The 19,165-nt window shown below is 57.6% G+C and overlaps 1 protein-coding gene across 2 annotated transcripts in view; it reads right to left on the reverse strand.

The window, feature by feature from the left end:
• Positions 1–19,165, reverse strand: part of FOXP4 (forkhead box P4) — a 51,305-nt gene that overhangs the window by 11,489 nt on the left and 20,651 nt on the right. For both annotated transcript variants that reach the window (XM_059938727.1, XM_059938726.1), the window contains exons 3-7: positions 9,125–9,220; positions 2,933–3,055; positions 2,304–2,390; positions 605–752; positions 250–460 (exon numbers count right to left, since the gene is read on the reverse strand). In XM_059938727.1, coding sequence (XP_059794710.1) covers positions 250–460; positions 605–752; positions 2,304–2,390; positions 2,933–3,055; positions 9,125–9,220 — 665 coding nt within the window. The remainder of the gene's footprint in view (positions 1–249; positions 461–604; positions 753–2,303; positions 2,391–2,932; positions 3,056–9,124; positions 9,221–19,165) is intronic.

The following is a 19,165-nucleotide window of genomic DNA, read 5'->3' on the forward strand; positions in this document are numbered from 1 at the left end:
TGATGGTGGTCAGCGACCCTGAAGACCCCGGCAGCCCTCGGTCCTGCCCAGCCCCAGCTCCCCTACTAATGACGTTTCTGTCCCTAATACAGGTTCCCCAGACGTCAGGCACAGTTGTGCGTGCCCCGGGAGAGGCAAACCTGCCGGTCCCTGAGCTCCACAACCCCACCCCAGCCTCTACCAGCCCTCAGGGTCAAGGCCAGTCCCCGGGCAGGTATACAGCACCTCCTCCCAGCCGGAGCCCCATACCTGTCTCTCCGAGGTGTGAGCACAGTGGGCTGTCCGTTGGGCAGGGTGTGGTGGGAGAGGGGGGGTGAGACTTTGGGGGGGGCGGCGAACGAGGTAGCGGTGGTGGCCGTGCCGGTGAGGTCCAGCCCCTCCTGCTTGACGCTGTCCTCGGCGGGCTGCCCGGGGGCACCCTCGCCCTTCCACAGCTGGGGCAGGTCTGTCGGGCACACGGCTGCGATGGGAGGGAGAGAGAGGGGAGGCTGGCGGGGCCCCAGTAACGCATGGGGCCCCCACCTCACGCCCTGGAGCAAGGGCTGCCAGCCCTCGGGGACAGCGAGGGCGTGGGGCTGGGGCTGGCTGGGGGGTGGGCACTCACCTTGCGGGAGGGTCTGGAGGGGCCCCGAGGCTTGGCTGGGCTGCAGGCTGACCAGCCCCTGTCTCTGCAGGTTGAGCAGGTGCTGTTGCTGCAGCTGTTGCATTTGCAGGAGCTGTTGCTGGAAGGCCAGCTGCTTGTTCCCCAGGGCCTGGTGGGGGGCCCGAGGGGGCGGGCAGAGAGGGGTGCCATCAGCCTCAGACGTGCCATCTGGCCCCCACCCTGCGGCCACCCCCTCCCAGGGCCTGTCGGCCCCCGGAGCTGTCGTGGTGGCGTCCGCAGCTGCAGCCTCCCTGCTCCCGGCCCAGCTTCCATAGGGCTGCATGCCTCCTCGCAGGAAACACGCACGCACGCACGCACGCGCGCAAACACACACGGCCAGACCCAGACACGCAGCACGACGCCCTCCCCGCTCCCGCCTCCCTCCTTCCGCTGCTTCGGCTGCTTCGGCTCCCGCACCACAGCTGTGCTCGCCTGGGGGGGGCGGGGGGCTCTCATCACAATGATGGATGAGCCTGTCAGACTCCAGGGGCCACTCCCGCCTGGCGGGCACCCTTCCCACATGCCCGGGGTGCCCCCCTTCCGCTCTGAGGAGGGGGCCTTCTCCCCTCCAGCTCCTCTCCTCTCTTGCTTCTTAGATACAGAGAATCAAGGTGTCTGACGGGACTTTAAAAGATCAGCATCGACAGGTCATCAGGACCCAGGCTAGGGAACAGTCGCATCGCTGCTGCCCAGGTGCCCGCCGCCTGCCCGCGCTTGCTCACTCTGCTCTTAGTGGCTCCCTCTCTCCTGCTCTGGCCCCGCTCCCCCCGACCCCCCCCACCCCCAGATTCAGTACTTCACACAAGCACTGACGAGTCAGCCTGTCAGCAAGCCTTTTCTGAGCCCTAGGAGCCAAGCATGTCCTGGGCGCTCTGGAGGCAGGGATGGCTCGGCCCACCTGCCCTGGAGGTGGGGTGGTGGGCTGGCTATTCAGCCTAGAGACAATGCAGAGAAGGCAGCAAATGCGAGACCTCTGAGGGGGAGGCTGAGGGCGGGAGGGAATGACTGGGCGTCAGCAGGGCAGCCTCCTGGGAAGAGGCAACTGGAACGTGGCTGTGGTTTGGCCAGCAGGAGGGAAGTGCGTGTCCGGGACATGGGGTGGGGGGCACTGCAGGGCCTGGTATGGAAGCTCAGAAGGCACTGTGGGCCAGATGGGGCAGGGGGTGCAGGCTGGGGAGTTCTCTGGAGAGGCAGGGCAGGATGTTACAAGAAGCAACAGAGGTTGGGGCAGGTCTGAAGGGGCGGACTGAAAGATTCTCAGGACCAGGCTAGAGGGCTGAGGTGCTGGGTCACTAACAGACAAGCAGGCAGGAAGAGGGCATGACCATGAGGCAGCCGGTCATGAGCGCGGACCATCTGACACTCACATACCCGTCTACGCGTATGTGCTCAGATAACACAGGGCTCAGCCCTTCTGCTCTCCTAATCCAACAACACAAGGCGAGGAGGACTGAATGGGGTTGAGGGGAGGTGGTGGAATGTGGGCCTCCATCCCTCCATCCCATCCCCCAGCCTTTCCTGGTTTTTCAACTATCCCCACAAGGCCATCCTGTCCTGACCACTTTGGGACTTCCAGCCCCTGGCTAGGAGAGGGCTGGCACTGCAGGTGAGGGGCGGGGGTCCTTTGAGGGGCACATCCGGCCCTGCCCGAGCCCCTTACCTCTTTGGGTTGCTGCTTCCCAGCCTGCTGTTGCGTGAGGAGTTGTAAGTGGAGTTGCTCTTGCTGCTTCTTGTAATATTCCTGCAGCTGGGGGTCGACAGCAGGGCGGGAGTGCGTTAGCGCAGGCGGGGGACTGCTGACCCCAAAGCAACGGCCAGCCCTCTCGTGACTGGGCTGCCGTGAAACAGATGGTCCAGCAGGGAGATGTCCGCTCCGAGAGGCTCTCCCAGAGCAGAGCCCCAGAGCAGAGCCTGGACGGAGAGGGAACGGACAGGGGAGCGGGGAGCCTCCCCGCACAGCGCCGAGCCCTCCCCCTCCCTTGGTGGGTGAGGATGAAGTGCCAGGATGTTCTTTGTCCTTCCCTGGGGTTTGGAGATACAGGTGGGGCGCTGTGAGGGCGTATGGGGGTGTGTGGGAGTCTGCTGTGGGAGAGGCCTGACCTCTGACCCCTCCCCAGCTGTCCTGGAGGAATGCAGGTCAGTCCGGCCCGAGCGGTCTCTCTGGTTTCTGCCACTGCTTTGGCCTTTGGTGATGTTGGTAGTAAACAGGGTGGGAGCGGGGGAGGCCAGTGCCTGGAACACCTCGCCCTCCTCTCCCTGCCCTTCCGGCGGCCCCGGGGCCAGACTCACCTGCTGCAGCATGAGCGCCTGCTGCTGCTGGAGCAAGGCCTGCAGCTGTGGGGGCGACAGGATCTGCTGCATCTGCTGGGGGGTGAGCATCTGCGGCGACATCATGGCCACCGACACGGGCACCTGTGAGATTCGGCCCCGTCAGCCCCTCACCTCTGCCCCACCCCGGGGAGGGTCCGCGCCCAAGCCCCTGCCCACAGCAGGGCAGAGCGGCTCCGCAGTGAGCTGCCTGGGTTCACATTCTGGCTCTGCCACCTGCTAGCTGTGCGTCTCTGGACAAGTGACTCACCTCCCTTGTTCTTGGTTTTCTTGTCTCTGAAATGGAAGTAGCGATAGTGCCTGCCTCTTAAGGTCATCACGAGGGCTAATGAGTTAATACTTAGAACAGAGCCTGCAGACGGTTGGACATTATTGCAGGATGTGCTGTCTTTGGTGCAGGAAGATTAGACCCCAGCGACACTGGTTAGTAGAATCCATGCTTTGCAGGGTTTCTCCCCCAGTGATGGGGAGGGGCAGCACCTAGCCACTGCCGACTCCTGCTCAGTCTGTTCTGAGAACACGATCCACAAGGTGGGCCTGGCCAGGAGGGCAGCCTGCAGCCATGGGAAGGTTTCAAAATGTAGCCCACACGGCACGAGGACCTGGACTTTGGCCCCTCTCACATGCGTGTCACGTACTCCAGCACACCTGTCTAGGCGGCACACACGGCGACCGGGAGCTGACGCCCAGGGAGCACCATGAGGGCCACCCTGTGTGAGTGTGTACGTGTAATCACCTAACTAGGTCCAAGTGGGGTGGAAAGGACACCATGCAGAGACGCGGGGAGAGGCAGGCTGCTCCTCCTCGCTCTGCAATGAACTTGCCAAGTGACCTCCAGCCATTCACTGGCTGTCTCTGGGGTGTCAGTTTCCTCAACCATAAAACAGAGATGCCTCCTTCCAGCTGGAACTTGCAGGATTCTCATAGTAGGGCAGCTTTCTGCCCCCGGCCCTGGGTGAGGCCTCTATAGGAGGCCCAGAGAATCTAGCTACAGGCAAAAGGTTCAGGGAAAAGCAGTAGCATCATTCTTTTCCCAGTTCCCACCTCCCCTGAAACCCCTAGCCTGTGCAGTCATAGCCTGGGTAGTCCAAGTTGCAACACTGTCTTGATGCCCTGTTTTAGCAGGACAGGTGTCCTCACAGGGCAATCGGCCACCCCCATCACTCTTCAAGCCCCATGTGCACAAGTCTCTAATCTCCCGTCTTACTCCCCAGCCCTAGCAGAGCTGGCACATGGCAGGCACTCACTAAGTGTGTGCTCCCCCGAGTTGAGTTACCTTCCTGGCGGATCAACCTTGGGGCGGGGAGGGAGGGGTGCTGGTGGGCCAGTCCAGGGGGAGTGTCTTGCAGAGACTTGTCCTGGTCAGGACAGCACAGGTTATGTCCCCAGCGGATTCCTGGGCCCTTTCACTTTCCCCCAGCCCCACAGGCGGGGCAGAAGAGGAGGAGTTGGTTCCATTCAGGATCCCTGGCAGGGGCAAGGCTCAGCCTCAAGCCACCAGTGAGGGCATCCCCAGGCAGAGGAGCAACGGGGGAAGTGCAGTGGCTCCAGGGACATCGGTAAGTCTCACTGCCCCCACCTCTTCCTGCCCCCCCTTCACTAGTGGCTGAGCTCCAGCCCTGGGCTCCCCTCCTTTACTGCAGCCATCTCTGTGCAAACATCCCTGGAAGGGGCACCTAGCTTTGTAGCCACGGCCACACCGTGTGAATGAAGGCTCTGAGGGGCCTCTAACGAGGAGCCTTAAGCGGCAGGGTTGGGATTCATGCCCAGGTCTGTGTGCTCTGCAGTTCCCGCTGTTCCCACGTCCCGCACCGCCTGCCCCCCCGCGCCCGTGCCCGCCCAGAGCAGGTCTTGAGAAGGGTTAGGAGAGTGTGTGGAAATGGAACCATCCAGGGAGCTCAAGGGTTCGATGAGGCTAGAGATCCCAAAGGCCAACCTCTCTCTTTACAACTGTCTCCTGGGGAGGCTCGGGAAAGCCAGGCTGCAGGGCTGTTCTGGTCCCCACTCTCGGAGGGGCAGGCCATGGCACAGATCCAGCCCCCCCTTGCAGAGCCAGCCTGTATCCTTTGCTGGGTGCTCCCGAGGCAGCTGCATACCTGTCCTTTGACATGGGGGCCCCCAACATGGTGGAGCTCAGAGCCCTGGATTTCTGAGTCAGATGGCCCAGGTTCTTGTCCCTGACATTGACTATCCTTTGAAATCGCCAAGCCTCACTTTCTGCATCTGCTAACTGGGCTTTGGCACATCTGCCCTCCCCGCTTCACACGACTACTCAAGATGATGTTGTTGGTGGCTGATTACATGCCAGGAGTGCCAGGTGCTTGGCTAAGCCCTTTATGTGTATTATCTCCCTGAATCCTCACAGCAGCCCTGGGAGGAAGGTACCATCATTGTCACCATTTTAGAGATGAGAAAACCGAGGCCTAGAGGGACAGTGGGGGAAGGAGTAAGTGAAAGTGATTTATTTGTATGGCCATGAAATTCTACACAAATGTAAAGAAAATTACTTTTTAAAACATTCTGGATTTTCCTTTTCCCTTCTTTCCCTCCCCTCTTCCACGAGTGCACCTTAGGCACGCCAGGGCCCCAACGTTCCGGCCCCAGGGGCATTACGTGGCAAGGGTCACTTTGGGCAAAAGCTCTGGGCCTCCCATGCTCATGGCTGTGAGAACTGAACTAGAGGAGATGGACAGGGCCCCCAGCCGAGGAGACTGAGCCTAGATACCCAGGAGGTCTTTCCAGGCACCAGGGTTGTGAGTCACTGCGAGTGGCCTGCAGGAAAGGATGTGGTATTTCCTTCCTTGGGGCTTTCCTACTTGGAGGCAGGGGAATGGAAGAGATGACCTTGGAAGGCCTCCCCGGCCCCTGCTGTTCCTGCCAGTTGGCTGAGCTGCTGGCTGGAGAGGCGGCTGCAGTAATCTGGATGGATTACCTTGTGTGTACTTGTCTTGAAGATGGCCCAGCGGAGTCAAGAAAGGTCAGTGAGGTGGCAGCTGCCTGCTATCTCCTGAGCTGGCTGAGCCCATCCCATCCCCTCACACCCCTTGGGGGTTCTGAGGACTGAGCTGGAGCTCCCCTGGTGTCCCCACTGACCCCTCACCAGGCTGGGATGTGTCAGGATGGGTACCGTCAGCTAGTCAGCCCAGCGAGGCCCGTGAGTCACCATCTGGAGGGCGGCCAGGGCAGCTAAATGCTTACAAAAGCCCTGGCAGTGTGAGCCTCGGGCAAAATGCCCGACAGCTGCCTCCAGCCCCTCCCTCAGGGACCCTGCTCAGGCCTGGAGCCCTCCAACCACCATGTAAATCACCATGGGGCAGACACTAGGTGATTTACAAAATCATCTCGTTTTATCCTCACCATCCTAGGGGATAGATGCTATTATTAGCCCCATTTTGCAGATGAGGCAGCTCAGGCCCAGAGAGGTTAAGAAACTTGTCCAAAGTCACATAGCTGACAAGGGGCAGAACCAGGATTTTAACCCAAACAACTAGCTCCAGAACTCAAAGTTTCCTGCCTACACTGTGATACTGCCACGTGCTTAGCATAGTTGTGAACTGCAGTCCCCAGTACAGAGCTCTGGCCCGATGGTTCTCTGGGCTTGGGGAGATGGGGGTTCTGGGGGCCATGTCTGAACTTCTCCAGGAGCCTGGAGCCCCAACCCTGGATACCTTCCTTGCCTCTCATCCCCACCCTCAGGTTCATAATCTCCAAGGAAGTGGGGCTTCTGACCCCGCGTGGGGTCCAGGGCCTAGAAACAGCTTTTCTAAGAACTCAAGGCTGGTGGTGGGATAGGGGAGAGCATATTTTGTTGATCTGGAGCCTGAATCAAGTGGGTAATGCAGATCGATGGCAGCCTCTTTCCCAGTGGTCCCCAACTCAAGGCAGGATTGCCTGCCCACTCACCTCCCAGCCGTGTTCACCACCCCTCTCTTAGAGCCAGCTTCAGAAGAGTTTCTAAAACCATATTAGGTCTCCAGCTCCAGCCTGGAGATTGGCTGGTTTGTCCCTGGGCCTGGGCCCCAGGCAGGGAGAGCTCAATCACAGAAGACAGCACAGGTAGCTGGGAGTTTGGGCAGAAGGTTGGCTAGGGCAGGCCCCTTAGCTGTGCCCAGCCCTCGTCTCATCTTCTCAGCCCCCTTGCCATTTCTAGAAGTTCTTCTTGGTGTCTCACCACGATCCTTCTTGCTGTAGCTCCAGCCAGGACTGAGGACTACCTTCTGGTCATTTGCAAGGGAGTTTAACCTAAACTAAGCTCTGGCCTAGTCTCCCTACTCACCCAGGGACCCCGATCCCCAGACTTAAGAGGTTGAGTTTGGGTCCTTGATTCTGGCACCAAATTGTATCCATCCCAACTCTCAGCCTCTAAATAAGCTTCCTCTATGTCAGGTACCATCCCTGCTCCTCCCAGCCCAGCATACACGGTAAGCACTCTGCAAATGTTGTCAGTTTAGGAAGTACTGAGTAAGTGTTTGCTGAGTGACCCCTCTCATTTTTTGGGGGGTGGGAGTGATCTCCGAAGGAAGATTCCACAGCCTCCTTTCCTTTCTTATTTCAGATCCTACCCTTCTTACCCTGCTGCAAAGTCCTTCCTGATGTCTGACCTCAGTCCCTCCAACTACCATCCAGCTCCCTCCCTCTTACTTGGGTCAGGAGACCCTCTCTGGGTTGGGGAACATTCCTACTGTTCCCCAGCCTACCCCTCCCTGTTCTTAGAAGTGGGTACTAGGCTGGGCCCAGGGTAGAAAATTCAGAACTGATTCAGAACAGTAGCCCGAGGGCCACTTCAGACCCAGGGAGTATATGGGGGGGCTCCCTAATTCAAAGAGACCCAGTCCTGACACTACGGGGGCACGAGAACCTACTACCTCATTCCAGTGTGAGAACTTTCTTCTTCCCGTTAGCGGCTATCCGAACTGTCCTCCCCTTCCCCGCCCAGGCCACTACCCCTCTTTGCCCAACTCCTCCCCCTGAGGGCTGTCTCATTAGGTTGGAGACTTTTAAAAGAGGGTCACTGCTCAGGCCCCACAACTGTCCTGTCCGGCACCTTCAACTTCTTGAAAGCACTTTCGGAATGTAAGCTTGTTTCACAGAAAACCCAGATATGCCCTCGGAGCCGGAGCCGCAGAGCACTGGAATCTGCCCCAGGACAAACCCAGTCCCGGGTCCTTCTCCGGCCACCCTGTACCCCCTCCCTGCCCTGCTCCTCTCATCCCCCCACTCCCTCAGCACCCCACCCTTCAGGCTTCAGTGCTTTGCGGATCGGATCGTGCTCACCCTTCCTCCTTTAGATAAACTTCCTTCCAAAGCCCCGCTTAGTCCCCTCCCCAATTTGGAGCCAACACCCCTGCCCCCCCGCCCTCCCCCCCCCCCGCCCCGCCCCGGCCAAGAGGGGTGGGGAGAGCGAGGAAGCCCGGCTGCCGGGGGGAGGGGGAGGGGAGCCGGGGGGAGGGGAACAGGCTGCCCGCGGAGCTGTGACCCACCCCGACTCAGACGGCAATTCTCCCAAGTTCTTTGTGACACAAAAGGTAAACAGAAGGCCTGGCTTACCCCCGCCCCCAACCCCATCTCCCCTCCCCTCCCCCAGCCAGCCAGATGGGCCGGCACGCTGCGGGGAAGGGAGAGGGGGACAAAAAGGGCAGATTGTGCAAAGGAAAACAAAAGAGACAGAGAGACATCAAGAGACAGGAAACGTGGGGAGACAGAGAGAGTTGGTGGGTGAGAGACGAGGAGGTGGGGGGAGGGCGTGGTGGCCTCAGCAAGTGAGAGAGCCTGGGAGGGGAGCAGAGAGGGATGGGCCGAGTGACCCAGAAGTGCCAGGGAGAGACCCTGAGGGCAGAGCCAGGGAAGAGGAGGCAGGCAGACAGGTACAGAGGCAGAGGGCTCAGGCAGACTCAAACTCTGAGCGACAGACGCGAGGCTTGGTGGAGGAAGGGCTGGGCGGTCAGGTGCAGATGAGAAGGTGGTGTTTCTTCACCTGCCCCTGCAGAGACTGCAATCCCCTCTGGAAAGCCGCCCGCTCTCTGGCACTGGGGATGGGCCAGAGCAATTCTCCAGCCGGTCCTTCCCCTCCCTGGTCCTTCCCCTCCCTCGGTGCCAAGCCCACCCTCCGACCTGGCCCCAGCCCAGCCCAGTACAGGAGGGCATCCTCCTCACCTGCACGGCAGAGGCCGACTGCTTGCTGTCATTGTTCCCTGGGGAGCTCAGGCCCGAGGCCTGCTGCAGCAGGAACTGCCGGGCCACTTGGAGAGCCTGCAAGACAGGGGCGAATCAGTGCTCCGGCTGCTCCAGCAGACGTGGGAGGGAAAGGGTCAGTGCAGGATCCTGGATTCAGGGAGCGTTTGGAGAGAATAAAGGGGAGGAGGTCAGGGTCATGTAGAAGGTCTTGGCGATGAGTGAGAGGGTCACGGGGTCCACCTGGGCTAGGGGATAAGGATATAGGTAGGAGTCACTGAGAGAAGCTGCCAGGCTTTGGGGATCAGAACCTGTAGGGACTCACTCTGGGACCTGGTGAGGTTTTGTTGGGACTCAATGGCGGCAGCAAATGGGTTAGTGGTCAAAACAAGGACCCAGGAGAAAGTACAGTGGTGGACTCAGGCTATTAATAGTAGGTACAATTTGTCGAGTATCTACTATGTGTCAGGCACTTTACCAGCAAGATGTCATTTAATCCTCTCCTGGGAGGGTGTGAGGTAGGGATTATCAGTCCCATTTTGCAGATGAGGAAACTGAAGTTAAGTAATATGCCCAAGGCCACACAGCTAGGAAGCGTCAGTCAGGATTTGAGACCAAGAACCCTGGCTCCAAGGCCATCTGCCTTACTAGGTGGTCAGTCTGGGGGCTATGGGAGTAGCATTCACTTGGAGTCAGAGCACACAGTTGGGGGGATGAGGGTGGAGTCTCAGGGTCTCAGGGTCTGAGCGCTACGTGGCTTTATGAGTCAGGGCAGGAGGTCTGGGAGCAGGGCCTTGTGGCGCTGGGGGAATTGGATCAAGTCCTGAAGGGAGTGTGTGAAGTGTCAGTGAGTTACACTGACTGTAGTGGTTGGGGCTTGGAGGCCACGGTGGCTCAGACGGGACTCTGAGCCGGTGGGATCATGAGAACGGGAGGTGCACGGAGTCTGCAGGAGGAGCCTCTCCGGCCAGGCCGTGGGCCTAGGAGGTGGGTGGACGAGCAGTGAGAGGTTGAATAGGAGAGGTCAGGTAGGAGACAGAGGCCAGGAAGTTCTCTGTAAGGTCAGCCAAGCCCTCCATCCCCCGCCACTCCAGGTCAGTAGGGGGCTCAGAGGCAGGGGATGTGGGGACCTGTCCTGAATCCACATTTCAGGAGCACAAAATATACCCAGGTTCCTCAAAGATCTCCTTGGGGGCCAGAGCAGTTGTGTCCAGGCCTTTGACAGGGGGGCCTGGCATCAGGTAGACCTGGGTTTGAAGCCCAGTCGTGCCACCTACCAGTAGTGTGACCTTGGGCAAGTTATCCCCTATCTTTGTGTTCCAGTCTGCTCCGCAAAACTGGGCCACTACCTAACTCTGAAATACGTGCGGGTGGGGGTGGGGTGTTAAAGGACCAATGCTTGGCACTTGGTCGGCATTCGAGGAGCACCCGCTTCCTTCCTGTATCCTGAACCTCTCACCTCCTCCAGCCTCTCCCCAGCGCACCTATTAAATGCAACAGGCCACCTGCGGCTTCCTCGCACATCTATCCACACACACACTTGTCTGTCCTCACGTGGACTTCCACTCTCCTACCCACGGCGAGCACCACCAAGGCAGACCTATAAGGTGGGACAGGGATGCACTCATAGCCCCCCACCCCGCCACTCAGCAAACACTTAGGGGGCGCCCACTGTACAGCAAGCATATATACACACCCCCTTCGCAGCCCTTTCATTGAATAGCTGAGCCTCCCTGAGGCTTAAACCTAGTTTACCTTAGGACAGTACCTAAATACACCCTGGTGTATCTGTGGGAGCGTGTCCCAGGGCAGACCTGGCATCCAGATTGGCATGCCCCTCACCAGCGCCCCAGATCCTAGGCCTCTTCCACGCCCCTCTTCCCCGGGACCTCACACCGGGAGGAGTGGCCCGGGGTTGCTTCTCTTCAAGATTCACATCAGAAAGTAGAAATCTGACCTGAGTCAAGGGCTCTGAGAGGCTGTGGGAGGAGGTGCAGGGTGAAGAAGAGGGGAAGGAGGTGGCCAGCTGGTCATCCGGAAGGGGCCCTGCCTCTATGTGCCTCGTTTTTAGGGAACCCCCCCCCTGGTCTAATGACACGGGCTTGACAGATACTCTTTGTCCTCCAAAGGTAGAGATGGGGTAGAGGGGTCAGAGATCAGGGGGCAAGGTGGGTGAAGAGGATGGCTCAGGGGCTGGCAGCCCAGGTGACCCAGAGGGGATGCTGGTCATGGTGGGGGGAGGAAGCCCCCCCCTCCCAATCCCTGGTGGGAAGAGAGGAGCCACAGGGGACGGTTTTCCAGGGGAAGTTGGAGGGAGTCCCGAGCAGTCTCCTGGTGGGGGGAGTGGCCTGGGGGGCTGGATTCTCTCCCCACTGACTCACTTACTTTGTGGTCGCCTGGAGCATGAAATTACAAGATTTACAGGAAAAAAATGACAGGGCCTTGCAATCTTATTCCTGTGAGACCTCCCTGCGACAGGCCCCACCCCTCCTATCACTCTGAGCCTTTCCTCCCCCGTTAGGCCAGGTGACAGGGGACCAGGTGAGACTCTAGGCCTGGCCAGGTTGTCACCTCCTCTGACCTCCCACCCTTCCCCCCACACTCCTTCCTTCCCGCCAGGGACGGTGCTAGGTGCTGGGGACACAGAGAAACAGAACTTGGCCCTGCCCCAGGGCTCAGGGCCTGGTGCTGTGATGAGACGCCCGTCACAGACTGAGGTGGAGATGGACACCAGCGCCGGGGCCCAGATGAGGTGGCAGCACTGACTGGAGGCTGGAAGGGCAGGCTCAGCAAGTGGACAAGGAGGGCGAAGGGCGTTCCAGGCACAGCGACCCTCACACCACAGACGACTGGAATAGCCGGTGAGTCTGGGGACCCGGAAACCACTTGCAGGGACAGAAAATCGAGCTGTGTTGGAGGTTAAGTAGCCAGAGAGGCTGGAGGAGCCCACGGGGTCTGCTCCTCTAGGCACTTCATTCATTCATCCTTCACTCATTCCTTCATTCACTTTCATGGCCACCCACATCATACTGGCTTGGAGAAGATGGGGAGGTGACAGTGGGCAGCACACGCTCATTTCATGGACTTTGCTTACAGCCCAGCCTTGACCCAATTAGGGACTTGGTACCACCTGAAGATCACCCTACAGGTGCCCAGGGGTGAGGGTGATGGGCAGACCCTGGGTTTGGGGCCCAGTCTCCCGTCCCCAGATGGCCTGGACATGTCACTGACTGCTCAGTGCCCTGTAATGCTGCTCCATCCCCCACCCCCATCTGGACCCCTAGCCAGGGATGGTGCTCTGGGAGGAGGGGCGGGGGAGGCCCTCTGGCCTAGGATGTCCTCCTCCAGGGTGGTCACCCAAGGGATCAGGTAGGTCTAAGACTTTCTGAAGCCCCATCCGAGCCACAGTTGCCACTCTGGCACACCAGGCATGTGTCTGCACTGCCTGCCGTGGCTGGGGCCTGATACACGGGGTTCAGTTTCCCTTCCTTGTGGGCCAGATACAGCTTTGGGTAGGAAGAGGCATTGAGAATCCCACCAGGGAGAAGGCATGGGGTGGGGGCGCTCAGGGCAGAATGGGAGATTGGGAGCCATTTGGCCTTTTAAACCTTATTTTCCTGCTCCCTCCACCCCTCAGACTGAAAACCAAATGCCCAGCTCTGTGGTTTGGGGAATGAAGTCTAGTTTTCCTCTAAAGGAAGCAGTACCGGGTCCATTGAGGGCCCGGACCCTGGTCAAAGGGATCTGGATCCAAATCCTGGCTCCACCAAATACTGAGTGACCTTGGGTAAGTCACATCACTGCTCTGAGCCTCAGTTTCTTCCTGTGTAAAATGGGAATAAACCTGTAGTCAGCTCACAGGTTTGCTGTGAAGAATACATGTGACGGTGTGCATGGAGTACTCGGCACAGTGCTGGCATTCAGTGGGTCCTGGATGGACGTTAACTCTTGTGATTGTGATTATTGATCTTTCACCTTCCCAGGCAGCTCCTGATCATTTGTCCAGTGCCACCCAGAAGGACTTGTTAACCAAGCCCTTTTCCATCTACACCCACCCCCATTCCCCCTCAAGCCTAAGAACTCAGTCTCGCTAATGAAGCCGAACTCTCCTCCCCCAACCGCCCATTCAGAAGTCATTAGCAGGAGCTTCACAATTAGGAACAAATGGCTTATAACGGATGGCATCCAGGGAGGGCGGCGGGGTTGGAGGGGACTGAAGCTAGTGCTTTGAGGGCAACAGGGAGCTGCTATGAAAAGAAAAACAAGTCTTGGGGCAGATGCATCTCTCATCTGCCGGATGAGACTACACCCTCATTTCTGTCTTGGAGAATTTGGGGGAGGACCAGCATCCTCTCTGTGGAGGCCAGGTGCAGGGCTGTTTACTGGTTCTTTCTCCAGGCTGGAGGATTCCAGGTCTGTGTCGGGGTCCCAGCCTTACTCTGTGCGTTTGGGAGGGCGGGGACCTGGTGCTCAGGGAGACAAGCACGAAGGGCTGAACTTTGAGAACAGAGAAGCAGAGTCACGCAGGTCACAGACCTGGTGAGCTGGAGTGTTAGAGGGTATCTAGTCTAGTGTTTTCCCAATTGCTGGTCATGAGCTAATGGTGGGTCATATAATATCAATTTAGAAGGTCAAAAAAATAGGAAAAAATACACACACACACATGAAAACATCATAGTTACTAGGTAAGCATAAGCATTGTTTCGTGAAACTCTTGTGTGCTGCCACTCCAAATAAAAGGCATTTCTTATGGCAGATCTCCAGCAAAAAGGTTTGTGAAACACTTATCTAGTTCACTTTATCGATAAGGAAACGGAGATCTGAAGAGGCGCAGTGAAGCGCCCAAAGTCACACAGCGGCAGAAGCAGAACCTGAATCCCCCTGGGCCTGACACGGGGCTCTCTGCACAGGGATGAGGAGGCAGGAGCTGGGCAGACAGGATGGAGGAACACCCCCCCCGCCCCCCGCCCCAGCAAACTCTGGTCTAATCCCGATGGTGGTAAAGAGCAGCCCAAATAAACAAAACCCAAACTTCTTTTGTCTGCATCTAGCTAATTTTGGCAAAATTGGGATCTCAATTGTCTTGATAATTTCAACTGAGAGCTGGCTCGATTTAGGGGAAGGGGCCCTAGAAGGGTGTTTGGTGGGCCGGCCCACCCCAAACCTGAGAAGCCCTCCCAGGAAGGCCCATCTCACCTGCTCCGCCCCCCCACCCCGGAATATGACTTTTGATTCATTTATCTATAATTCAGCGAGTATTTGTGAAGCCCCACAGGGCACTCACACTGTCCTAGACACTGGGGACATGGCGTATTTGCTTTAATGGAGCTCATATTCTAATGGGATGAGACAGACCCTACAGCAAAGCGAAGCGAGCTGTGAGATGATGGCCAGCATTACGCAAAGGACGGCTGGCTGGTTACTTAGATTGTGTGGCCAGGGAAGGCCTCTCGAGGACGCATTTAGGATGAGGGGGCTACTCTTCCAGGGGAGGGTATTCACGGTTGGAAGGAGCTGGTGCAAGAGCCCGGAGGTGGGCATATAAGGTTGGAGCATCATGAACCAAAAAGGCCAGTGTGGCCAAGCTGAGTGGCCTGAGAAGAAGTCCCAGGGGTGAGCCGCAGCCGCATCACCGGGACGATGGCTTTTCATTGCCTTCTACACTCAAGGAAAAATTGTTGGAGGATTTTAAGCAGGAATTGATACAGTCTCTGAGAGGAGACACCTAACCCACTGCTAGTAAACAGTAGGTACCTAATAAGTATTTGTTGACTTGAATTAAACAGGAAACGTCTCTCCATCTACCCCTTGAAGTACAAGTCCTCTGGGACCAGAGTGTGGAGGGAAGGGGTGTAGGGAGAAGGGTCAGGGGTCAGGGGCCCCCACCACTAAGGGTGCTGACCTGGGGAGATCCAGGTTCTCCACCAGCCAGGCTTTATCCTCCAGCAAAGAGACATAAAAATGAAATTACACAGAGAAGGGGGGCAAGGAGGATGGGGAAGAGGAGACCATAAAACCCCCGAAGTGATTCTACACCTTCTTCCCTTGGAAAAAAAAAAGCTTTTTGGAAAAGGCTGTAAATTTTTTTTACACCAACCTCGTAAAAATGACATCGGCGCATTCTCAAATTAGAACCATTAAAATGAAAACCAGCAACGCGCAGATACAGACAGGCCCACGTGGGTGGGAGATGCACAGACCGGTTTTAGGACCCCTTCACCGCCAAGCGAGCGTCTTGAGAATGCCTCCTCTCCACAGAACAGAATTAACAAATGAACCCAACAGTGCCCAAAAGGGCAAGGCCCTCCCCAGAGGCTCCTTCCTTCCCTCCCTTCGTGCCCCCAGCGGGGAGCAGCCCCAGGCCCATCCAGCCCCTCTGGGCCAAAACCGGCTCCACCAGAAAGGTCCAGCAGTGGCATCCGGGAAGGAGCTGAAATAGTGCGGGGCGGTCGGGTCGCGGGATGGTGGCGCTTCCCCTCAGAGAGACTCCTCCCAGATGCGTCCCAGTAACTGGAGTTCTCCAGAAGGGGGTCTATTCCCAGGCCTGGGTTCAGCGCCACCCTCACACTAGCCATTCCGCAGGGGCTGTAAGTGTGGGGTTTAGAGAGGGGACTGTGGGGGGCATGCAGTTCCCTCCCCACTGACTCCCACCGGGGCTCCTCAGAATGAAGGGGCTCCAGTAGGAGAAAACCTAGCTCACCAGCTGGGCACTGGCCCTGGGATGCGGCCCGTCCCGCTTCAATCCTTCACCCTCAGAAGCGGAAACACTCACCCCCTTTCCCCAGTTCTCCCTGGTCCCCAAACTCCTATCAGTAAGGACAAGAACTTTGGTAACAAAAAGGGGGTGAGAGGGGGAAAAAAGAGGGGGTGTCCGAATTCCACAGCAGAAGGGAAGCCTGGCGGCACAGTGCACTTGCTCTTCCCTAGTCCCAAGGAAGCAGCGGCCTGAGCATCCCTTTCCCAGGCCCCGGGCCCTCTCCCTGACCTTTCTCTCCCCTCTTAGGGAAACTTCCTTTTTTGTTGGACTAGGGGGCAGACACACAAAACAGGGTGGCCTTTGGTTTAGCAACCCAGGAAGGGTAAGAGAAGGGAGGTTAGGTCCTCTCCCCTGCGGCATCCTCTCAGGACCCTGCCTGTCACCTTACTACCCGGGCCCACCTCTCACCTGCTCTCTGTTCCCAAGCAAGAGGGAGCGGTCGGTCGTTTCTAACACTACCCCACAGCTGTCCCGGGTCAGGGACCTCACCCAGGGGAACTTTCTAAGTCTCGCCTCTGAGGAGTTCGGGTCCCAGCTCTCCCTCCAGGCCCCCAGCACTTCCTGGGAAGGGGCTCATTCTACGGAAAGGAAAGGGGAGTTTGGAGGGTGTAGGACTAGAGATGAAGGAGCAGAATCTGGGGCAGGAGGGTGGGAGTCCCAAAGACTGAAGAAATGGGCCCCAGACCTGAAGACGAAACGCAACTGTTGACAGCGTGTGTGAGGTGTCTGGGCTAATTCACCTCTGAAGCCTCCCCTTTCCACCCCATCCCCCTAGAGGAGAGCCAGATGGGGGAGGAGAACAAAAATCTCTTCCATTCTTCTTTCCCCAGCTCCCTGACACTCCCTTCGCCCCATCTCTATGGAGGGGGGTGAGTTAAAAGCCCATGAATGTGCAGAGCCCCCCAACCATTTTGAATCTCCTCACAGGATGTGAACAGGGTGGGATTTGGCCCCAGTTGCCAAGGCAACTGCGGTGGGAGTTCCCAGACGCTAGGCAACCCTCCTGTGACCCCCGCTGACCTGTCACCCCCGCAACCAGAGGACAATAGGAGTGCAGGCTCCGGAGGCCCAGGACGCCTTTCAGCTCAGCCGCAGAGCCAGCAGCCCTGCCCGCCCCCACTGTCTGGCCCAGTCCTCCTGGCCCCAAGTCCAGCGAGCATACAGCTTGGTCCCCAAAACCTCCCCAGGCCCTCCACCTCACCTCCCCAGAGCTGGCACACACTTCTCCCAGCCCTGGCTGCCCCCCATCAGGGATATTTGTGGTCTCTGGGGAAAGCCCTACACACTGGGAACATTTTCATACAGGTGAAATTAGATTCGGAGAAAATGCAGGGGCGACCTTCAAAGAAAAAAGCCATCCTAGAGGGGAAATATGCGGCCGGGGGCCACTGAGGAAGGAGACTTTGTCTTGGTGAAGGAAGGGAGGGGGTTGACGGGCAGCTGGCACGCCTGTTCGGTTCAAGGCATTCTTTAACAGCAGCTGGGGATCACCAACTCCAGCGGGCCAGCAGGGTGCCAGGTGCAAAATAAGGTTCGATGCATGTTTGCTGAGTGAATGCACGCTCCAGGGCCCACAGCGCTCTCCTCTCCACGCTTCCTTCTCAGGGGTGAGTCTCCAGGAGACTGGAGACCAGAAGAAAGCCCCAAGGACAGAGTGGAGGCGGTGTGGCTCTGTCACTCACCAAAAAGAGGGCTGGGAGGAGGGAGCGGGAAGCTGGGGCCTTGACTGCTGAAATGGGGCAGCCAGAGGGGGACCCTCTCTCCAGTCAGACAGAGCCTGGCAGCTGAGCCCTGTCCCCCCTACCCCGCCTCTGTTTAAACAAGCTCCCGGCCTGCTGTTGCATGGAAACAGGCGCCTGCTCTTGTTCCAAAGTGACGTGGCTGCCCTCTTCAGCACTGTTTGTTTCAGCCTAAAGTCCTGTCACCAGCCTGACTTCTGACTCGCCCTGTTTATCTCTCTCTCTCTCCTTTGTCAACTCATTACTCCCAAAGGCCAAGACTGCATTTCCAGGGCTTGTTTATCCAGAGCAGAGGGGCAGGGACCAACAGACAGACCGACAGATGGACAGAGAATGAGGAGTCACGGAGGCACGAGGAGGAGGGACCAAGGGCACTGCCCGCAGACCCACTCACACCCTCTGCCTCTGGAGTGGCCACTTAGAGCCGGCGGCCATTGCTGCTTTTGTTGGTTTGTTTTAAGAGCGATTTTAGATTGGGAGTGGAGTGCTCTCATTCACTCACCAGCAGTGGTTAATTTAGCACCTACTAGGCGCCAGGCCTTGCTGCCTCCACTTCCCTCAGGGGACTGTGAGTGTGGTGGGAGCTGAGCCCTGCACTAGGAGCCGGGAGACCTGAGATCTAGCCTTTCCTGTGTCACCTGGACAAGTCAGTGCTACCTCTGACTGCCCCCTCATTGTGATATGGGAATAATAACACCCATCTCCCCAGGATGGTGAAGTAATTAAAGACCCAAAGCACCAGAGGCAAGGTGTTTGTTTGTCCTCGAAGGACTTCCTGGTGGGGGTCAAGGAGGAGGGGGCACTCGCTGGGCTCCGGCTCTCTTTCCTACATTCGCTCTACCCCACAAACAGTCAGAGACACTTGTTGGGGGGGACGAGAAAGTGTTACCCTCAAGCTCTCCCCAAAGCCTCGCTCATATATTGGAGGAGGAAGGACAGCCCACAGACTGTTTCCTTTTAATTGAAAATTTTGTAATTTTAATTTTGCAGGGTTCTTTTCATAGTTTGGAGCCAAGAAAACCTTTTTTAAGTCTCAAATATTTTCCTTGGCCCCAGGCACTACGCCCATAGTGAGCCCAAATGGATAAAACAGCCCTCCCTCCGCCCGCCTCCAAATCTCCACCCCAGTTTATTTGTGAAACAGATATAGGATTTTCCAGGACTTTGGGATATTCACCAAAACAAACAGGGATAACTGGAACGTGGAATATAGATGGTAAAACATGGCCTGAGCGCAACGCAGAACAGAGAAACCTGATCGGTACAGACAGTTCTGTCCCTCCCCACCCCACACCTCTCCCCACTTATCCTGATATCTGTGTTCAGTCTTCTCTTTAAATAATTTTTTAAAAGAAACTTTCCAGTTTCAGTATTCCTCCCAGCCCTCCCCCGACATTCAAAATTTTTCATAGCTCTGTCTGCATAGAGGTGCAGGCGGGGAAGCGTTTTCACCCATACAAAATGGGTGGCCTTGGAGATTTCTGGTGGGGTGTGTTCTGTTATTATTTTGATGAAGGGCAGGGTTCT

This window comes from Balaenoptera ricei, chromosome 11 (assembly GCF_028023285.1).
Source record: "Balaenoptera ricei isolate mBalRic1 chromosome 11, mBalRic1.hap2, whole genome shotgun sequence".
In the NCBI taxonomy this organism is placed as follows: Eukaryota; Metazoa; Chordata; class Mammalia; order Artiodactyla; family Balaenopteridae; genus Balaenoptera; species Balaenoptera ricei.